Raw genomic sequence first — 20,783 nt, forward strand, 5'->3', positions numbered from 1 at the left:
CGGGAGTACTGCGAACCAATACATATCGGGCCAAATACGAAGGGGTAGACACAGTATGCAGTGCGTGTGGAGAGGAAGAAGAAACTGCCGAACACTTGATAATGTTCTGTAAAGGGCTTCACCCTATAGTTCAGGATGATGGCGCAGAGTTTTTCAAAGCACTGGGGTTTAGGGACCGGGAGGGCAAAATAGACTTTAAGCAAGTAGACTTAACTAGAAGGAGGTTATCTGATTGGTGGCTAAAGTCAAGGCACGAGTGAAAATTAAACTCTTCACTGCAAAGTACGAATCCTCAAACTCACTTTTTAAGGGGAAAAAATAAATAAAGATTTGGGTTCATTAAGTATTACGGCTTGGTGGCGCTAGCCACCGCCCGATCTAAAGGGTACAGCCATATCCATCCAGGTGGAACGACAGACAGACGCGCGGATGGACGGAAGCAAGAACGGACGGACGTCATATGGTGGTTTTGGGACGTTGAACCCCACATATCAATCAATCAATCAACTGCCAGTCCTGCTGGGCCCTCGGAAGACATGCAGGGTCCAAAAGTGCCAGCCAGAACAAGATTTTAAAATGCTACGGTGACGCCAGTCGAAAGCGCATGTAGATTCGCCTAGTGACAGTCAAGGCATGTCGCAGTTCGACTGGGTCGAAAGTCATACTTTCCGCGCAATTTACGCATCACGATAGTCGACCGTTACGGTTGTACTGAACATGCGCGGTGCATGCATTCACGCGTGAGTCGTAATGCGTAAATCATATTATTGACATGCGGCCTGCGAACGAGTACGGCAATATTTTGTGCTTCATGCTACATGTATACTGCACGCAAATCGCTGCTGTAAAGTGAAACAGCTGGAGTCACGCTTGAATAAACACAATAAGTTTACTTACTTGTACGCTTCACAGGGCTCGTAGTTTTTCCTGATGATCGCGATTATATACTAAGGCGGTGGAAGTCGGCGTTTTTTTGTTGTGGACGGAAATCTGTGCAATCGCAAAACCCTGCACCGGCACGCTCCACACGATGCACTGAACTTCACAGGCAGTGCTCAGCAATCTATTCCTCTTGCGCTGGTTGTTGTCGCATCAGATGACAGTGAAGTGGTACCCAGATGACATTTTATAAGCAGGCGCAGCGTGAACAGGCCAGAGCCACTGCATTGCCAACTCCCAGAGCCACTGCATTCCGTGCTAGCGAGGCGCGCTTTGGCAGTTGCAAACAAATTATGGTGTCTCTGGGAGCGAGGGTATACCGCCGAAGGCGCCTGGGTTCGAGGCAGGCGTGCTTTCGTCTGTAGGCGGCTTGCGGAGAGGGCATCGTAATGGCGGACTCCGTAGCAGACGACGCGATTGTCTCCACACTCCAAAGCGGTGAAGAGGTGCGCGCATCGACGAACCCTAATATTGAATAGAGGTACTACGGGAGCAGACTTGCGCATAGGTCCGCCATTATCTTCCGCAGGTGTGCAGTGAAGGCACTCGTCGCGCGCGCAGGAGAAAAATGCAGTGTGATGTTCCAGCGGGGAAGCGTGCCGCAGACTTATTCGCTGAGCAAGATTGCACCGTTGCAGTGAGGCGGTTGATAGGTTGCGAAAATGCTTAAGACCCGCGTGCTTTGATTGATGTGCACGTTAATATGTGGTCTAAATTTTTAGAGCCCTTCACTACAACGTCTTTCATTATGATGTGTTAGTTCTAAGACGTTAAATTGAACAATTAAATAATTTAAGTGAGAACGATTGAAAAGGCAAATAATTCGAAATAACGCCGCTGCACGGTTTTTACACCGAACAAACGATGGACAATGTTTCCGAAATGACAATTTTGAGTGTTCGGTACATTTTCAACCCGCTAGACGGCGCCACCTATTCATTCTGTCGGGGAGAACCACGTTTGCGGCTTCGATGTTCTTGCCATTCTAGCTTCGGTAATACGACGGAAACAATGTAATTGCTATTGGTGCTCACACTTCTGCTTATTTTGACAGAGTGTCTGGAGTCTCTGCAGTGCGAGTTTCTACGAACAAAGGGGGATTTGCGAGATAGCGCCGCCAACGTAAAGCCTATCCGGCGGGTAGTTTACGTTACGTAAAGATTTACGTTCTCTAAAGGCCCACCCAAACATGCTAAAGACCCACCTAAACAAGCTAAGCACGGTAACGTAAAGAAGCATACGTACAAGCTAAAAGCCCCTAAAGGCGGTCACCATGAAGTCGGCGCGGGCAGAAAACGCGCGGGCGTCGCGCCATCGTGCACGTAAAGTTGTCTTCGCCGCGAAAAAAAAAAATGGAACATGTCACGTCACTTTGCACCACGTGACAGCGCTCGCCGAATAGCGGCGAAGGAAAAGGTATGCGCAACTCTGCTACCTCAAGGTAGCATATACAGCAACTCTAATCTTGAATTGCACAGCGCGCCATTGATTGCCGGGTATATTCGCAATGCCCGTGGGCACAGCGAATGTACCCGCGCTTAAAGAACCCCAATATTAGTAAAAATACACGCACATTAAAAAACGCCAGGCCTGCGCAGAAGGCGCAGCACATTCACAGCGACAGCTAGAAGAGCGGCCTTTCAGGGCCTTTTCTAAACACTCGTTAGATAACTGCTGCAAGCGCACTTGTTTTATACCCACTACGGCGTTAATAATAAACATTTTTATGTAGTAGGCTGGCACTCGCTATGCTATTTTTTCTAATTCTTCAGAGAAGTGTGGTATCCGCTGATCTCTTGCAAGGAATTTTGTGCCAATTGTTCATGACGATGATGAATCGTACCTCAAGTGGGTATGCGCCACGGCTGGGCAGAGATACCCAAAAAAGTATTCCGGAATACAGATATTGAAATACACGGTTTGGAAGCCTAACCTACAGATGCTGAGATACCGTTGTAATTGACGTAACGGGATATTTCAGAAATACTTCTGCAAAAAGACGAAAAAAGTATTCCGGAATACAGATACAGCAGTACAGATACTGAAATACTCTATTTCGGGGATAGTCATACTCCGTAGAGACATCTTTTTGTATTTCTTTTTTGAGATGTTATACCTATATGTTTATTTCATATTTGTTGTGTATGATTGACTGCCATTCCTGCTGCTTTGTCAACTTGTGAACGGGGTCAGGACCTCGTCAAGCTCTTGAGCTTTTAGTCCTGTCCTCCACCTTATCTAAAGAAAATAAATTGATTGATTGATTGATTGATTGATTGATTGATTGATTGATTGATCCAGCATATTATTTAAAATGTGCAGCACATTGAAACTTGCAATTAAAATTATTAATTATTTTTTCATCGTACCCTGAGTGCCATTAAGGTATTACAAAGGAGGCTTACACTGAAACATAATTGTCAATAACGACATATTTACAGATATCACTCGCAATTAAAAACTATGCTGTATGAGAGCAAGAGTCACACACATTGTACGCCGAAATCGGGATTCTTGGCGGAAACAGTGTTAACTACTCAAGAAATAGCATAGTGCAAGCGACGCGCTGCAACCGCAAACAAACGAATTGAGAAAAGGTATGCTTGTATTATTTACCACAAATTTGTTTCATTGCAACGTTTGACGCGTGAATCGCAATTAGGCAGCAGTAGCTTCTCAAACAGGCCGTCATCTAGACATCGTCGTTTGGGCCTCAACACAAGACTCGCGAACAAGAAAAGTCACCCTGCCGCTGCATAGGAGCGCAGATTCGTGCTCTTCAGGCTAGTTGGTTTCCACTTTTGCTAAAGTGGCCTAGCGCGAAGCAGGAGGAGAACACATAAACAATGAAGACGAGCGCTTACTTCCAGTTGCAGGTATAGTGTTTCCTAGAAACATGGAAAAGGCAGAAAGAAGAACGAACAAAACAAGGAATGCGAAAAGAAAAGCAATAAGACCTCCTTCCAATCACCGTACGTGTGGCCACGCTGGCGTCTCCCAGAAATGCTTTGGAGAAAGAAGTATCCTTGATGGCACACGGCACCACACGCTAAATTCTTTGGCTGGTTTGTGGCTTTCGCGAAAAGCTCCGGTTTTTCAAATCGGCGCCGAAAAAAAATTATTAAAAAGAGAAAAAAAAGGGAATAAAATGCACTGCTCGTTCGAATAGCATAAAGGAACACGTTTTTAAAACGACGCGGTTGGTTGGCGCCTATTGTGTAGTGTACAATGCTCTTCACAATGAAAATATCACTGCTGGAATTCAAAATGGCAGTATAACATTGTTGACAAGCTCAAGCAGGCGATCATTCAATCACATTCCTGTTCTGCCTGAAGGTGCACAATGGGATGCGGGTAGCAAAGCGACTAGCTCGCTTTCAAGAAGATAGGAGTCAGTTTTGCCCTCAGCAGAAATGTAGAAATGGTGGCTGGATATCTCGCCGCGGAATGCCAAGGTCACAGCAGGGAAAAAAAAATTCTCATTGTAACCACGTCTCAGCTCACTCCCGAAAAAAAAAAGAGTAACGAGATATCCGTGGCATTGCCATACGGCCGATGCACCGCAAAAAAAATTCACTTCTGAGATACAAATACATTGTTGAAAAGTATTTCGATACAGAAATACAGATACTCAAAATTATCTCTGAAATACTGTCACGGTACTCATGTTTTTTTTACTGATATGATATGTAAGGAGATGTTGGCGCACCATTATGGCCCCGGCTACTCCTTACCCGTTGAGTGAAACTTGAACACGTATCTTGAAGTAAAACATACAAAGCAGTACATGGAGAATAGAAGACTCGGGCACAGATATACAAAGACACACTTATACACACATATCACAACATAATAATAAGGAAATGTTCGAAAGTCAACGAATAGAGTACTCATGTATCGCGATACTGCCCAGCCTTGGTATGTGCCACATTTATTAGGTGAACAAGAAAAAGCTTCTGCAATGATCTGGAGCACTGGACGACCTACTCTTTACGCTATTCGCATTCTGTGACGCCTAGTTGTTTTATTGCTGTTCTAAAACGCTTTATTACTCATATCAACGCGATTGCTTTCCGGACAAGCCTGCCTAAGGCAAGTTAGCGGCCAAGTCCCGAGCACCGACGTGGCTCAGTTCATTCTTTCGTCGGCACTCACCCGCATCGGACGCAAGAATCATGTGCTCCGTTGGAGCGGCATTTGCGGCACAAACTGGCCGCGGTAACAGGATGACCGAAGACCAAGACGCAGGATACGAGATTATTTTGCCACCACTGCCCAAGGGACGCGTCGCGCAAAACACCGTGTTTTTACACGGTGATGTGCGTGGCAGACCGTATCGAGTAGAAGATTTCCGAGACGCGCTCGGACCTACAGGACTACTGCCGGAGGTGTTGGCACTGGGGGCCTACCAGATAAATCATGTCTGGGCAGTCACCATGAACAACGCGGACGCTACGAGACGCTTGCTGGACGTGAAAGAACTGAAAGTCAAGGGTCGACGCTGCATCATCGTAGACCCCCAAGATCAGCAGGTGCGGCTGCGTCTTCACTGGCTGCTGTATGGCGTCAACGATGAAGAAGTGAGAACGGCGTTGGCGGCTTATGGGAAGGTCATACAAGTCACCAGGGAGAATTGGCGTGTTCAAGGAGTCAGCGACAAGGGGTCAACCACACGGACTGTGCTACTTAAGCTCAAGAGTGGCGTGAAGGTTGAAGATCTACCGCATCAAATCAGGGTGGCTGGTGAACTGGCACTTGTGGTTGCACCTGGTCGGCCAATGCAGTGTCTGCGCTGCCAAGGTACCGGCCATGTTAGAAGAGAGTGTAAGGTACCCCGATGCTCGCGTTGTCGGTGGTTTGACCACAGCGAAGACGCGTGCATGCGCACGTATGCATCGGCTGTAGGATCAGCTGAAGGTGACGACACAGCAGAGTTGGTGATGGACGTGACCGAGGCTGAAGACGCGGCGAAAGGCGCAGGCGACGCGGTGAACCCTGAACCTTCAACAGGTACAGTTACACCGACTGGTGGTGATGAACCAACAGCCAAAGCAGACATAGCATCTGGGAAGCTGGTTACTCAAGAGCCAGCCGGCCAAATCGAAGAAGGCTTCACAAGCACCTCATCGAAGGAGCCTGAACCGGTGGAATTAACCGAACTTTCGGTGTCGTGCGAGAGTATCAGTGGTGGGGCGCCAAGCAAAAGACCCCGCGAGCAGTCTGCAGGACGGCGTGAGGTGTCCAGTGAAAAGCATGAAGAGGGGCTACCTGCGAAGGCGACTTCGTTCAGACGCAGCAGCACAAGGCTGCGTCCCAACCCGACATTGGACAAACACTGGCCACCTTTGTCCTCCAGTGGCACGGGTCCACCTGGAGGCTCCGAAGATGCCTAGCGTCTATGCTAGACGCTGAAAATAAGCATCATGCCCCGGGCTAACTTCTTCATTGTGTAGACATGGCTTTTTCACCGAAACTTAGAGTGGCAACGTTAAATGTTCGAGGACTTGCCGCCAAGCGGAAACAGAGCCAAGTCTACAGGCTGCTCGTGGATCATGATCTAGATATACTAGCTGTACAAGAAACAAAAGTAGACGGTGAGAAGGAGACCCGGGGCATGGTGCTGAGGTTTACGGCGCGTTACTACGCAATTGTAACTCAAGCAATAGGCACTTCTGCAGGCTGTGTTTTGTTCATTAGGAAGTTACCGGGTCTGGTAGTGCAAGATACCTTCTCTTGCCAGTCTGGTAGATTGGTTTCCTGTGATTTTGTATTCAATGAACGTCAGTGGCGTATAGTGTGTATTTATGCACCAAACATTTGCGAGGAGCGATCACTTTTTTTTTTTTCAAGCCTAAAGCAGCACTTCACTTTGGAAAGGAAATATGTATTACTGGGTGATTTTAACTGCGTCCTCAATGGGCGAGATCGAGCAAACGGACGCGCCATTTACGATAAAAGTAGTAGGACGCTAGCGGACGTAGTTACTGAATTCGAGTTAGAAGACGTGGGCAGCTGTATGGAGGGAACACGGGAAGTGCGTTTCACACCTTTTCAGGGGAATAGCCATGCGCGTCTTGATCGCATTTACGTGTCGCTTGAATTAATAGCCCACTGTAAGACATATGCTGTTTACCCAATACACTTTAGCGATCATTGTTTAGTTAAATGTGATATGGGAGAGAAAACACAAGGTGGAACTTTCTCATGGGAGCTGTCGAAGATGAATTCCACTTTGATCACTGACGAATATTTCTTAGATCAGGTAATGAACTGTATCAATGAAATAAAAATGGATGATGAAGTTAAACTTGCAGAACAATGGGAAGAGTTGAAGCAGCGAATAAAAATAAAAGCTATTGATCGTTCTTGCGCATTGAGTTACGAAAGGAATAAGCAAGAAAAAGAACTCCGAAAGACTTTGGAAAGACTATATAATAGACTTGGAGTGCAAACAACCGGGAGAGTATAAAATTGACATACGCAATATTAAGCAGAAACTTGCTCTGTTTGACGAGGAACGCTACCGCGGTGCACTCGTCCGTGCTAGGGCTGAGGCTTTAGCGGCTGGAGAGACGCCAACCAAAAGAGCGTTAGGGGTGGAGAAAACGAACGCTCGACGGAATCATATCGAAAAAATAGAAAAGGACGGTCACGAAGTAACCGATACGGACAGCATTTTATCCGTATTTTCAAGTCATTTTGAAAACCTTTTTGCGTGTAGACAGGTAAACCTAGAAAGATTCAAAGAAGAATATTTAGGACGCATGCCGCAAGTGAGTGAGGAAGTGAAAAACGCTTTGGAATCATCTATATCTGCATCTGAAGTTGAACGGGCGATTGATAAGTTAAATCCCGGGAAATCTCCAGGACCAGATGGTCTTTGTGCCAAGTGGTACAAATGTTTTAAAAGCGAATTGTCTTCAATACTTGCGGGCGTTTTTAATGAGGCATATGAGGAAAAGAAATTACCACCATCCTTTGGTGAATCGCGTACCGTTCTGATTCCGAAAACAGACGAGGTTGAAAAGCTCAGGCACGTCACAGCGTACAGGCCAATCGCACTGACAAACGTAGACTACAAAATATTAATGAAAATTTTGGCAGGTAGACTTCAGTCAGTAATAAAAGACATCGTCGGTCCACACCAAACGTGTGGAATAAAAGGTCGGTCCATAGCTACAAACGTTGATAAAATGCGATCCGTGCTCGAATGTGTTGACACCAGTCAAGCTCGTGTGGCCATACTTCAGCTGGACCTGGAGAAAGCGTTTGATTGCGTTGCCCACACTCTTTTGTTTGCAGTATTGAAGCACATTAATGTTGGTAAGATAATTATTGACGGAGTAGCCATGGCATACCGGAATGGTAGTACCAGACTAATTATCAACAAGACATTGCCCCCCCCCCCCCCACCCATTAGAATTGAGCGCTCAGTGCGTCAAGGTTGCCCTGTTAGTCCACTTTTGTTTTGCATCTATATTGAAACTTTATGTCGGTCTATATTGCAGAATGACATCATTAATGGGTTTAGAGTACAATCTTCAGAGGTCAAACTACTCGCATACGCTGATGATGCTGCGATTTGTAGCACTTCCTATGAAGGTATTGAAGAATCAATCAGAGTGTCTAAATCTTTCGCCGAAGTTACAGGAAGCCACATAAACTGGGGTAAATGCCTCGGCTTTCGGCATGGATATTGGCCTTCAACACCAGAATTTCTTGCAGCCATTAAATGGACAAGAACGCCAGTTAAATATCTCGGAGTACCGCTCGAGTCATACAAAAGTACTGATGAATATTGGACACAGCAAACGAAAGAAATTAAAGAGAAAGCGAATAGGTGGAATGCAACCTATCTGTCCATGTTTGCAAGGGCTACTGCATGCAACTGGTTTTTTGTGTCTAGGCTGTGGTATGTGATGCAAGTGCTGTACTGTTCCCGGGTGAATGTGCAAAAATTACATCGGGTGTTTGCAGTATTTGTGTGGGGTTCTAACTGGGAAAGGTGCAGTCGCACGAATTTGTTTAGACGGGTGAAGTGTGGAGGCCTTGGGCTAGGACATCTGTTTATCAAGCAGTTAGTAAATAGGTTTTTCTTTTTTCGCGAGACAAGAGATCCTTTCCTACTAACAGTGTGTCAAACAAGACTAAGTAGACTGTTGCCCGAATTTGTTGTGAGCACTCATGTTACCACAGGGGCTGTGCAAGGATACATGAAGGAAGTTGTGGCCAGCGTGCGGTTTTTGTGTGTTCGGTTTTCAACTGACTACCTGTGGTCTGTTGGAAAGAAAAAACTGTACAAAGATTTATGTGACACGATGCTTCCCATCCCATTGTATAGAGCGCTATATACCGCAAGCAAGGGTCAGAACGTACTTAAACGAGTTAAAAAAATGCCAGCAGCTCCAAGTGCGAAAACGTTCTTTTTCAAATTACACACTGAAACACTTCCTGTAAGAACCTTCCTAGAGGAGCGTGGGTTTTATATGCTTTGGGGATCTCACTGTCTAATCTGTAAGAAACCGGAAACTATTGACCATGTTTTTCTACACTGTTGGGAAGTAGTTTATTTTTGGGACGTATTACAAAGGACAATCAAAAAAGAGTTCCCGTTAGACCCTCATGGGATCAAGTATTTGGCAATAGAGATTGAGGATGGATTACCTTTCGATTTTATCATGATGATTGCCTTGCACAGTATATGGCGCTCTAGAATGGCTGGATTTCATTGTGACCCAGACAGAAGACCAGCAAGAGAGTATTTTAAAGAAAGCATCTCAAGATTACTCGCGGTAGTAAGAACAGACGAATGTGTACCTTTATGGGTAGAAAGGGTAGAAGCCTTACTGACAATGAAGGAATTCTAGAACGTGATGTGTTATAGTAATGCTGGACGGGCTTAGTTATTTTCAAGTTTTTTGTATTTTTCGTTGTGAATTGTAATATATTAAGCGTAGCAACACGTTTGTGAAGTTTACCGGAAATAAAGAAAAAAAACCGACGTGGCTCAGTGGTAGAATACTGGGCTAGCACGCAGCGGAAACGGGTTCGAGTCCCATTGTGTCCTTGTCATTAGGTTTTGTTTTCTTTCTTTTTTTTTTTGTGCGACAGCGGTTACGACACCTGCGGTGGCGAACAACCACGGCGCCACGCGTGACCCGAGTTTCGCTCTCATACCAGCTTTCACTGTAATTATGGTGTGCTCACAGAAAAGAAATACGTAGTCGTGAGCGAATCAATCAGAACGAGCTACCATAGCGTCCGTCACTTTCTTTCCGACGCGTAAGTTTCCGATTTGCGGCGTTCTCCGTCGCGCGTCGTCTGCGTCCTTCGGTAAGCGATGAAACGATACGCTGCCATCTTTTCAGCTCGATGCCACGCATTCAGACACACAGCAAGGATCTTGGGCATCGCTTTTTTTATTTATTTTTTTTTTCGGGTTCGCGCGTCCGGCATGGCGAAGTAAAAGAAACTGTGCGGCCGCTCTTCATCACGCGCAACGTGGTGACGTATCTCTTTTCAAGGGTGACCCAGTTGGCAGTTGGAGTCGCCATTCTGAGCTTGTCGGCTATCTCCGCTTGAGCAATCGTAAGCTCGCAAAATGCAGCGAAATCACGAGTTCATCGCACGCGACATATAATCATGCGAGATGAGCGGGAGGCATGGCGAAGCAGGGTGGGAGACCACTCACAACTTATCTCCTATTCGAAAGAACGTGCCTTAATCGTATCACGTAAATCAACCTTCTGACGTCACGAATAGCACCAGAAAAACGATAAACGCCAAGAAAAAATAAAACGCTCGACCGTGCATCATCAGAAGCTGTTTTAGGGCCCTTATATTGACATTGCATGCACGCAAACACGGAAACAAAAAAGTAGTTGAGACAGCGCCAACGTCGCTCTAAAAAAAATGAAAGCTGCTAAAGAAAAAGGGTATGGTGATGTATTTTATGACCAGACTCCCCACTGATTGATTGATTTGTAGGGTTTAACGTCCAAAAACCACCATATGATTATGGGAAACGCCGTAGTGGAGGGCTCCGGAAATTTCGGCCACCAGGGGTTCTTTAACGTGCACCCAAATCTGAGCACACGGGGCTACAGCATTTCCGCCTTGTTGTTGTGGTTCATACTCCCTGTATATTTGCTACTGTGTATGAAAAATAAAACTTCAGTTGTTGCTGAGCATCTGTGCCTCGTGTTCTTACTGTCAGCCTTCATTAGGTGCGCGTTGTTTTCACTCACCTCGATCGAAATGTCATTATCAGCAAACTTATTGTAGTTGACCTTGAATTTCACAGCTCACCATGGGCAATGAAAAGTGGTGTAGTGGCCATCCCATCAATAAAAAAAGAACTTCACGCCATTAAAAATTCACTCCCCAATCGGCGGCGCACCGCAATTATTGCGCGGCAGCGGCGGGGTCACTCTGTAGTCGGTTACAACCTGAGAACAAATACACGCTCTATACCACCAGTACAACAGCGCGCCTGCACCCTAAAAAAATATCGAGTAAAAAAGGTGTTTTTTCGTCCCAGAACATTAATCGTCATCAGGCTTGCGTGCGCTTCCTTTCTTGAAAACTCGGCGCTGGCCACTTTCCTATCGAGAATGCAATGTAACCCTGATAATGGGCATGTCGATCGTGACCGGAATGTACCGGGCGCGGGGTGATAGTGCTAGGATGGAACACCAGATAGATGAAACTTATTGTTGTGGGACAAAAAGACACCCTTTTTACTCACTCTTTTTTTAGAGTGTGTCATTCATCTGTGCAACAGAGCAATGATTTACGTTCCAACCATAAGCACGTTTTCGCTGCTAATGCATATGCTAAACATACTATAAGCTGAATGTTCATCGTTCCTTTGTTGAAACGTGATGTTTGGCAAAGCAATGCAGTAGGAACATTTAATGAAATTCGTTGAGAAGTAAACTGTTTCGAACGAAGAATAGTGAAATGAGCACGAGCCTAGGCGGGATATGCATGACGTCAGGTAAATAACCGATGACGTGAGACGTTTATTCGGACTACGGTGAGCGCTGAGGGTGGAGCCTACATTTATTCTTAGGTTGTCGCGACAATAGAGACTTCGACGGCGGCGCAAACAGCATGAGCGAAAACGGGCGGCGCACAGCTCTATATACTCTTCGTATTGCAACTATTTGCTGACGATTGCGTTTTATACCGCGAAATAACTAATCAGCATGATAACTCTATTCTACAATCAGACTTGCTTAACTGATGCCCGCAACGGGCAATGTTCTTAAATCCCACAAAATGTAAAATCATGCATTTCTCGCGTCGCTCTCACTTATCAACACCTTTCGGTTATCCTGTCGATAACATAACTCTCAAGTACGTAACATCACGTGAATATTTCGGAATTCACCTCACCCATCACGTATCATGGCATGAGCACATCACTAACAGATCTCTCGGGTACATACTTTTCCGAAGCTCTATGTCATTTAAAATTGTTATTCTGCAAAGCTCTATTTGTACCAAAACTCAAGTATCCTGCTTCTGTTTGGAACCCCGGTCAAAAAACATCAACTATCTTTGAATCAGTTCAAAATAGTGCAGTGCGTTTTATTTATTCAAACTATTCCCGCGCAGCTAGCGATTCGCTACTTGAATTAGACCTTGCACTAAGGAATTCGAAATTGCAAAGAAAAATTTCTCTTCTATGTTTCCCTAAACAAAATCTGTACTAAAACAATTGACTTAAACAAGAACTCATTTCAGGACCTTCATGGTGTCTCGATCATCACCCTTTCATTCCTTATGGTCGCACTAATGTTTTTTTTTTCTTTTTCAGACTCCTTTTTGCGAAAAAAATATACAGCACATGTCCCCGTGAGGGAACCTCGTCCAAAGCAGTCGAAAACATGGAGTTCCGCAAAATTTTTCGTTCGAGTTTCCGTTTGCAGATTCAAATCGTTTGTCGTGGCGTTTCCACCACTGTATGTACTGGTGTTGAAGAGGCGTTCGAAAGACGTTTGTGGTTTTTGTTGTTGTTATTTAAATTTGATAGAGAAAGAGAAGTTTGCATGGTTGACACTATACACTCCCCTTCCGGCCTATAGGGGGCGCTTTTAAAGCCGCGCGCAACACCACTCGTGGTACGGCGGGCCCGCAACATCGTGGTTGCTTTGACAGCTGTGGTTGCAAATGCGCCCGTGGTCGGTGCGTTGGTTCTTCGAAAAAGGTTTTAAGATATCGCAGGGAGACATTCTTCGATCTACATTGCCACTATCAATAAATGGGAAAACCTGCACAAAAGCGGCCACGCTAGTGAGCGCCCATTGTCAGCAAATGCGTGCGTCAGGTGTGTGCAGGGCAAGATGCTTGTTTCATCAATGTAAGCTGTAATTCTTTTTCACACTTGGAGTATTCTTGGTGCGTGCAAAATACTCAGAACATTTAGAAATATTGATGGATCTACTGTGGCAATCATGGCGAGTGGCTGGCGACATTTGATGCAGCGAGCCTCGCGAATCGCTTTATCGCGGCATCATCCTCGCTCATCATGGTACCTATGCTTGAGGCGCGGGCGAGAAAGACGACGCGCTGCGCCAGAGAGGACGCCGCAGCCCAGTTTAGTTTTGATTGATTGATATGTGGGGTTTAACGTCCCAAAACCACTCTATGATTATGAGAGACGCCGTAGTGGAGGGCTCCGGAAATTTAGACCACCTGGGGTTCTTTAACGTGCACCCAAATCTGAGCACACGGGCCTACAACATTTCCGCCTCCATCGGAAATGCAGCCGCCGCAGCCGGGATTCGAACCCGCGCCCTGCGGGTCAGCAGCCGAGTACCTTAGCCACTAGACCACCGCGGCGGGGCCAGTTTAGTTTTCCACTTCACCTGGTAAAATGTCGATCACTTCGGCCACCATGACGTCTCCATCAATCACTACAACCTCTTGCGTTGTTTTAGGGGCGAAACTATTTAAAGCGGTACCCGTTCGTCCCTCGTAGTAGTGCGTAACATGTCTTACGCTTTGACCTGCAAGGTGGGAGATTTCTCCTGGGCGTTGCTGAACAATGAAAAATTCGCAGCGTGCGCGTAAACTAAAAGCTCAATTCTCCTGTCTCTCATTGCCCATTAGCAGCCATTGGCACGTACATTGAGCACTATCTGACAAGAAAGGGTTGCTGCGTTATACTCACTGGGCGTAACCTCCTTGGTTTTAGAAAGGTTTATCGAGCACTGGACTGTAGTGCCATGAATACAATGAACTAGTATATACCATGAACTCGAGTTGGTTAAAGGCGGGAAGTAGACACGAAGCGCAAGCCGTAAAAAAGTGTGCGTGTGCCATCTCTCGTTTAGTCCTTAAAATGTACGCTGGATGGCAGTGCTTCTATATGCGGGATATACGATGAAAAGACGCGAGATAGTGGTACTTGGACTGTTGACTAGATGGAAGAACGGACACACAGACAGATGCATGGACCGGCGCGCGGATGGCTGCACGGACGGATGGATGGATGCATGGACGAACGCAGGGATGAACGCACGGACGCACGAACAGACGCACGCACGGGCGGGCGGATGGACGCACGGACGGTCAAACAGACGAACGCATGGACGGACGGAAGCAAGAACGAATGGACGGACGGATGCTTCACCCCACTCGCCATCATTCACCCCGTGGAGATGCTGCCATTTTTTATGCTTTCGAAACGCCCATCCATCGCTGCAGCATGCAAATTGGCAAAGCTTCGTTTTTCACCCGGTAGTTCTGCTACTTCTCGCCCAGCATCATATCTTCCTAGCATGCGTTATAGCCAATGGAGCATTTGCAATGACGAATGCGAGTTACTACGCGAGACAAAACGAATGAAATGCTAAGGTTGCCTAAATGAAGCTTAACGTTCAATAAAAATTAGTGCTTTGGTCAATTAAGCTAATTACTTCTTTCGAAAACGATCAATTGCTGATCATTTGACATTATCAACAAATTCCTTTATATAACAGGGCACCGCCAATTTCATGGCCGATCCCCTGAGGTGGGTTGCGCCAGTTTAATGCGTGTCAACCAACACATCAAAGTCAAAGCTTGATCCAACCGCGTTGGCGTAGCGCGGCTGGTAGAGAAGCTGTGTACAGACCCTTTTACGCAGCGGCAAACGGGCGCTGCCACGTTTGATCACGTGATTTAATGGCCTCCTCCTTTACACCGCCGCCAACGGCCGGCCGATTCACCACCGCCGCTACCTGGTTCAAGGCCAGCAAAGCGGGCGCAGCGGTTTCTAAGGTTAGATGTTGCCATGGCAGACAGTGCGGTGAGCGCCGCTGTTTCATATACTCTCACATCGTCGCCCGGCTATACAGAAATATATTATATAAAGAGTAGCCACTCGAGCCTTTTCGCGGCCGAGCAAGAAAGGGTCTGACCAACCGCTAGATGGCGTACCCATGCAAACTTCTATTCATTTGTCAAGACATGTTTTTCAAAAACTTGGCATCAATTCCTTGCAAAAAAGAAATTTTATTCATAGGTGCAATCTTCTCTGTCCACTCTATATCGTGTTCTGCTGACGACGTTTAATGCTCTATTACAAAAATCAGTCAAGTCTGACTAGAAAGTGTAGTCTTTGTGCATTTGTTTTGCACAAAGGGTGCCCATTCATTTGATTGAGAAGTACTCTTCATGTATTTCTTTCTCGGAAGCATGAATGTGTAGCCTAGGGGTGAAAACACTCGCTTTTGAAACTCTAGGGTACGGGCTCAAATTAAAGCATCGTAAAGAAAACATTTTGTTATTTTGTTTATGCTAAAGGCATTATTGGGTCTGAACAGCCACTCTTGGCGCTGAAAGCAGCGCAGTAGCCCGGCTCCAGGGCCCTACAGGAGTGTGCACTCTTTATGTAAGTGTGTTTCTCTATGGCCCGGCAGCGCACCGGCTCGGCAAACTGCTAACGAGTAGATCCTTGGCCGTGTCCCTGATACGGGAGACAGAAAGACGCGTCTTTTTTTTTTTTTGTCTTCGAATAAAGGGCCGCGTATACAACGAGACATATTTTCTTGCTACGCTGGCCCGCGCCCGCATAGTCTAAGCCACCCGTTTCTCGCCGTAGGCTTCAGGGCAACGTCCGCCACACGCCACATCGTGGCAGTGCCACCGAAGAGCAGGCCACGGTGCTTCAGTGCAGTAGCGTCATCTAGTTTTGCTTATAAAACTAGCTGCGGAAAGTCGTCTATACGGTAAGATGCTACGTAACTCAGTTCGCCACTTAACCGATGGTCCTATCGATCCAGCAAAGTACTAATTGACGTCACATTGGATTCGCAAAAGTTGTGAAGAGTAGGCAGGGAATTGCTAATTATTCAGGTCTATTGCTGTATTCCATAAGCTTTCAGCTGAATTAAAATGCCTTGCATAACTTTCTTCTCACACCAGCTCTATGGCAGCGGTAAGAACATTGCTCCTGCAGAGGTTATGTCTGAGACCGACTCAAACGGCAGCGGCGCGGTAGAGATAGAGGGCTGATTTTATGGATATGTGGGGTTTATCGTCTCAAAACCACCGTATGATAATGAGAGACGCCGTAGTGGAAGGCTCAGAAAATTTCAACAACCTTCAACGTGCACCGAAATCTGAGCACGTAAGCTTTTCGCCTCCATCGAAAATGCAGCCACCGAAGCCGGGATTCGATCCCGCGACCTGCGAATCAGCAGCCGAGTACTTTAGCCACTAGATCACCGCGGCGGGGCCCAGACGGCAGAAGGAGCGGGAACCAAACACGTTTAGGGGCTAAGCTTTTTATACCGTGGATCCTGCATCCTCGATGTATGTAGTTGTAGGTAGCTACTTGCCGTTTAGTTCTCGGAATGTCCGCTAGATGGTGGTACTTGTATATTATGAATATATGATGAAAAGATGCGAAGTGGTGGTACTTGGAGTGTTCACTAGATGGACGAACGGACACACGGACGAACAGGCAGACAGACGCCCAGTCCGTCCGGACAGACAGACAGATGCTGCCAGCGGACGGAAGATTCACGGTTTACCGATAAAACCCTCCGAAGCTTCGCCCCACTCCGCATTAATCACTCCGTGTATATGCTGTGATTTTGTTTTACGTCTCACAACCATGATCCACTTATTCAGCTGCCCAATAAAGCAGGGAAGAAACTGTAAAACGTCGTTCCCGGAGGACACTACGTGTACCTGTCGGTGCAATCTACTACTCAGCAGTTCATAATTTCGATAAACTAGCGGGCTTTAGGAGAGCATTTGGTTCTGCTCGCGTTCTCAATGGCTGTCTGCTCTGACGGCCGTGGGCTGGCGCACCCGTCGCTGTGCACGTAGGGGCTCTATGTGCACGGATCGTATACTCTTTCTTCTTCATTCATTGTTCACGCATAAACGTAGATCCCTTTGAGCGGAGTGGAGGGGGCGCTGACCATTTCATACCGATGAGCTACCGCGGCGCCTAAAGCAGCAATAGCGCAGCGTCAGGTAAACGTCGAGCGAAACCGGCGCGAAGGAACAGAGTCAGGCACAGCTGTGGCACTCTGTGTCTGGCGCATGCGCAGCAGAGAGAGGTGGTACTAGCGGTAGCGGTGGGTGGACCATAGCTGTGTCTCATCAACAGCCAGCGCCGAGTGGAACCACCTTCCTACCTCTATCGCCTGCATCGAGGACGCTTCATCAATCAAGGCTGCACTAATCAATTATGCCTTGAGCCTATGATAGCTTAGTTTTGTTGTATTTTAGATGAGAAGCTGCTTGTGGTCAGGGCTTGTACCTTGTCCGTGGTCGTAGCCACGCCAGTACTCGGAGCAACCAGTAGATCGCTCTGAGGTAGAGCGCTCGCTCCACTCCGGTTCGTGCTCCGGTATGAGTCGACACCACTAGAAGCGCTGCTCTGCTCTGTACAACAGAAACGCTTACCACTCTTCCTCATTGACACAGCGCAGTACTATGAACGAAGGCGTGAGTGCGCCGGAGGCTAGGGCTCGCGAAGCGGCTGTGTGCACAACCACGAACGTCTGCGGTAATGAACAGAGGGCACCTTTTTACAGAACTCTAGGTCGACCCATGGCTGCTTCGCATACTACTCGGTGTTCTCTGTACAGGGAGATGTGTGCTGATTTTTCGCTAATTTGCTGTACTTGTATGTTCCATTTTGTGGTGTTTCTTCTTGTCTTTGTAATACCCACCCCCTCTGTAACACCTTTATGTGCCCTAATATTAAAAAATGAACAAATAAATGTTGAATAAAAGATTGGGGTGCTGGCTAAGCGACGACACCACAAAGAGCGCACAAGGAGTTGATACGGCAGTGTGCCTTTTAGTACGAACATACAAAGATGTCTTATCAGACAAGTATACTGCAGCTAGGTAATTCTCTCCACCTCTGGGTTCCCCTCAATTTCTCTCGTGTAAATTGCCAGGACAATCCTGCAATGGTCAAAAGGCAAAAGGAAGGCGCCAACCAAAAGAAAAAAAGACACATTAAAATTACACATGTTCCGGCTGCCGTAAGGAGCCGGGCCTTCCTTTTAGCGTGATTACAGCCAAGCGAACGAGCCTTTGACAAACACTTGACTTCACTGTGTGCAGTTTTCACCCTCCTCACGGATCCCCCGAGCATATGAAAGACTCGGGAGTTCTTTATTTTCTTTGAAGACCTATTTTAGACAGTGCAGCACAAATACTTAGAAAAAGAAGGAACGGAGCCAAGATTACAGAGACTTTAAGCGGCCGTAAATGTGAAGAAATGCTTACTGCCGTAATAGCTCAAGTGCGTGAAAGTTTAGGAATCTGTTGTTTAACGCAAGACAAGTATTTTAAGTGATAAGCACGCAGTGATTCAACCAATGCAATACGAATCGTTCCAATTGTTTCTGAAGACCGCCTTCATATGCTATAACCGTGGTATAAAGCTCCATGTCAGGGACTTCAACTGTCATTGATCGATTGATTGATTGATTGATTGATTGATATTTCACTAATAAAGTTACTCCCTTTTTTGTTATGCAGGAATCCTCAGAAGAACTTCTCTGAAGGCCGCCTCACATGGACAAAAACTGAATTCTAGGAACTCCGGGACGTAAAAAAAATTCGAAGAAGAAAACTATACAACCCTTGTGGAATCGTTTAAATAACAGGGTTTATTTCCCTTCTTTGCTCAGAAATGAATCCACACCTGCAAAAACTTTCGAGCAACCGCAAAAAGAAAAGCGGATGCGAGACTTTCTCAGACGTTCTACAGTGAATCTTGAATGTTGCCTGAATTTGCTAAACGCTGAGTGGAAAGTACGGAAGCATGATTTGGGAAAAGCGTTGTGAATGCGGGCCCACCTGTCGGAGATAACGCTTTCTCTTGGCATTACAACATTGCAAACAGTCTCTTTTCCGAATTACACTTAGTTGCTGTGTAAACACCGGCGGCATAGGAGTTAGCAAGCAGTGTCATGTAAAATGCTCTCCGCTTGCGCAACTTCATTGCGGGTGCAGGCGCTGTACGCATCATTGCCGACGTCCCAAAAGCTTAGCTGTTCAATGCACCACAAAGATTGCATTCATCAGACCTCGCAATGAGATTATCATAGTCTGTAAATATTGAGCATCGTGCATATATCTTTATTTATGGAGCGCCTATCTCCCCCCTGAAACGCTCCTCGACTCGAATTCCATCCTTCACTTGACTGAGTTGAGCACTGCACCGCTGCTCGACTAATGCTGCGCTTCTAAAGAATCACATTATTGCCGATATGCAGTGACTTGGTCTGCCAGGAGACGGCGCTTCCATCGACTTTTTCAAGTCAAAGTGAAACATTGAGGGAAAGAACGTTCTAGAATGACACGGGGTGTACAATATGTTGTCGAGCTGTCCTCTCGGCGATAATCTTCGGCAAGGGAAATAAATTACATGGCAAACCTTATTTCCTACAATACGGCTTCTGTGCCGAATGAAATGTTCTGCAGTTTACCTAAATAATTTACTCAAGTGTGCAAGCTCACCATCTTTTGTCTATGACAATGATAGTAATACGCAGGTGTCGGAGGCGCTGCAGAGATAATTTACCAGAACACAATGCAAGAGTCTCAGCTTTTAATGTGTGATCAGATTTCTATCTTCGGTTGCGGAACAGCTTGCCTTGTTATTCAGCAAGTCAAGCATTTCTATGCGGCCCTCTTTCTGTTCCTTTCCTAGTGTAAGAAGACATAGCAAGCGTACGGAACAGGTTGGAGCTATCGCTAATGAAGCCTGTCGGTCCACCGATCCGATGCGGGCTCATTTACCGTCTGGAAAGAGACGCAACGGAAGCCCCAACAAATCCCGCTCATAAGAATCGTCCTTATCTGCGCGCTCTACTACGGCAGCATAGAATCTGGGTCTGTGCTAGCCGGGCCTCGAATAAGCCTCAACGCTTCCCCCATGAAATAAACGACGCTGTTCGGGAATATCCACTGCTAACCGCTTTGCGAGCAATAACTTGCTTTTCCTCGACACAGGTGGGGCCAGCAGGAACGAGACTGGATGTAGCTCCCTTGCTGCTGTATTAAGACTGTTCATTAAACTTATTTTGTTAACATCGACATGCGTTATTTCTTTGGCTGAGCTGCTTCTGTCCGACCGATAAAAGCCGCTGCGCCACGCTTGAACGACGCCGCCTCCTCGGCATGTGCTCGGACACGACGACAAGGCCATTCAAGGGACAACTAGCGATTTAGGTCAGAGTGAAATCTCAGTGCATGACAACGTCTAAAACGACAATATTATCAACAGTGCCCTATTTAAAGAGACATTCTTGTAAATGCACAAGAACGCATGTGACGAAATTAGGACATTTGCAATATTATCCCAATGACGT

The 20,783-nt window shown here is 46.4% G+C and overlaps 1 protein-coding gene across 2 annotated transcripts in view; it reads left to right on the plus strand.

The window, feature by feature from the left end:
• Dh44 (corticotropin-releasing diuretic hormone 44) overlaps positions 1-20,508 on the plus strand; it is a 183,749-nt gene extending 163,241 nt beyond the window's left edge. For both annotated transcript variants that reach the window (XM_075894731.1, XM_037426321.2), the window contains exon 3: positions 18,946-20,508. In XM_075894731.1, the coding sequence (XP_075750846.1) occupies positions 18,946-18,969 (24 nt within the window). In that variant the 3' untranslated portion in view covers positions 18,970-20,508. The remainder of the gene's footprint in view (positions 1-18,945) is intronic.
• The last annotated feature ends 275 nt before the right edge of the window (positions 20,509-20,783 follow it).

This window comes from Rhipicephalus microplus, chromosome 5, assembly GCF_043290135.1.
Source record: "Rhipicephalus microplus isolate Deutch F79 chromosome 5, USDA_Rmic, whole genome shotgun sequence".
NCBI classification, from domain to species: domain Eukaryota; kingdom Metazoa; phylum Arthropoda; class Arachnida; order Ixodida; family Ixodidae; genus Rhipicephalus; species Rhipicephalus microplus.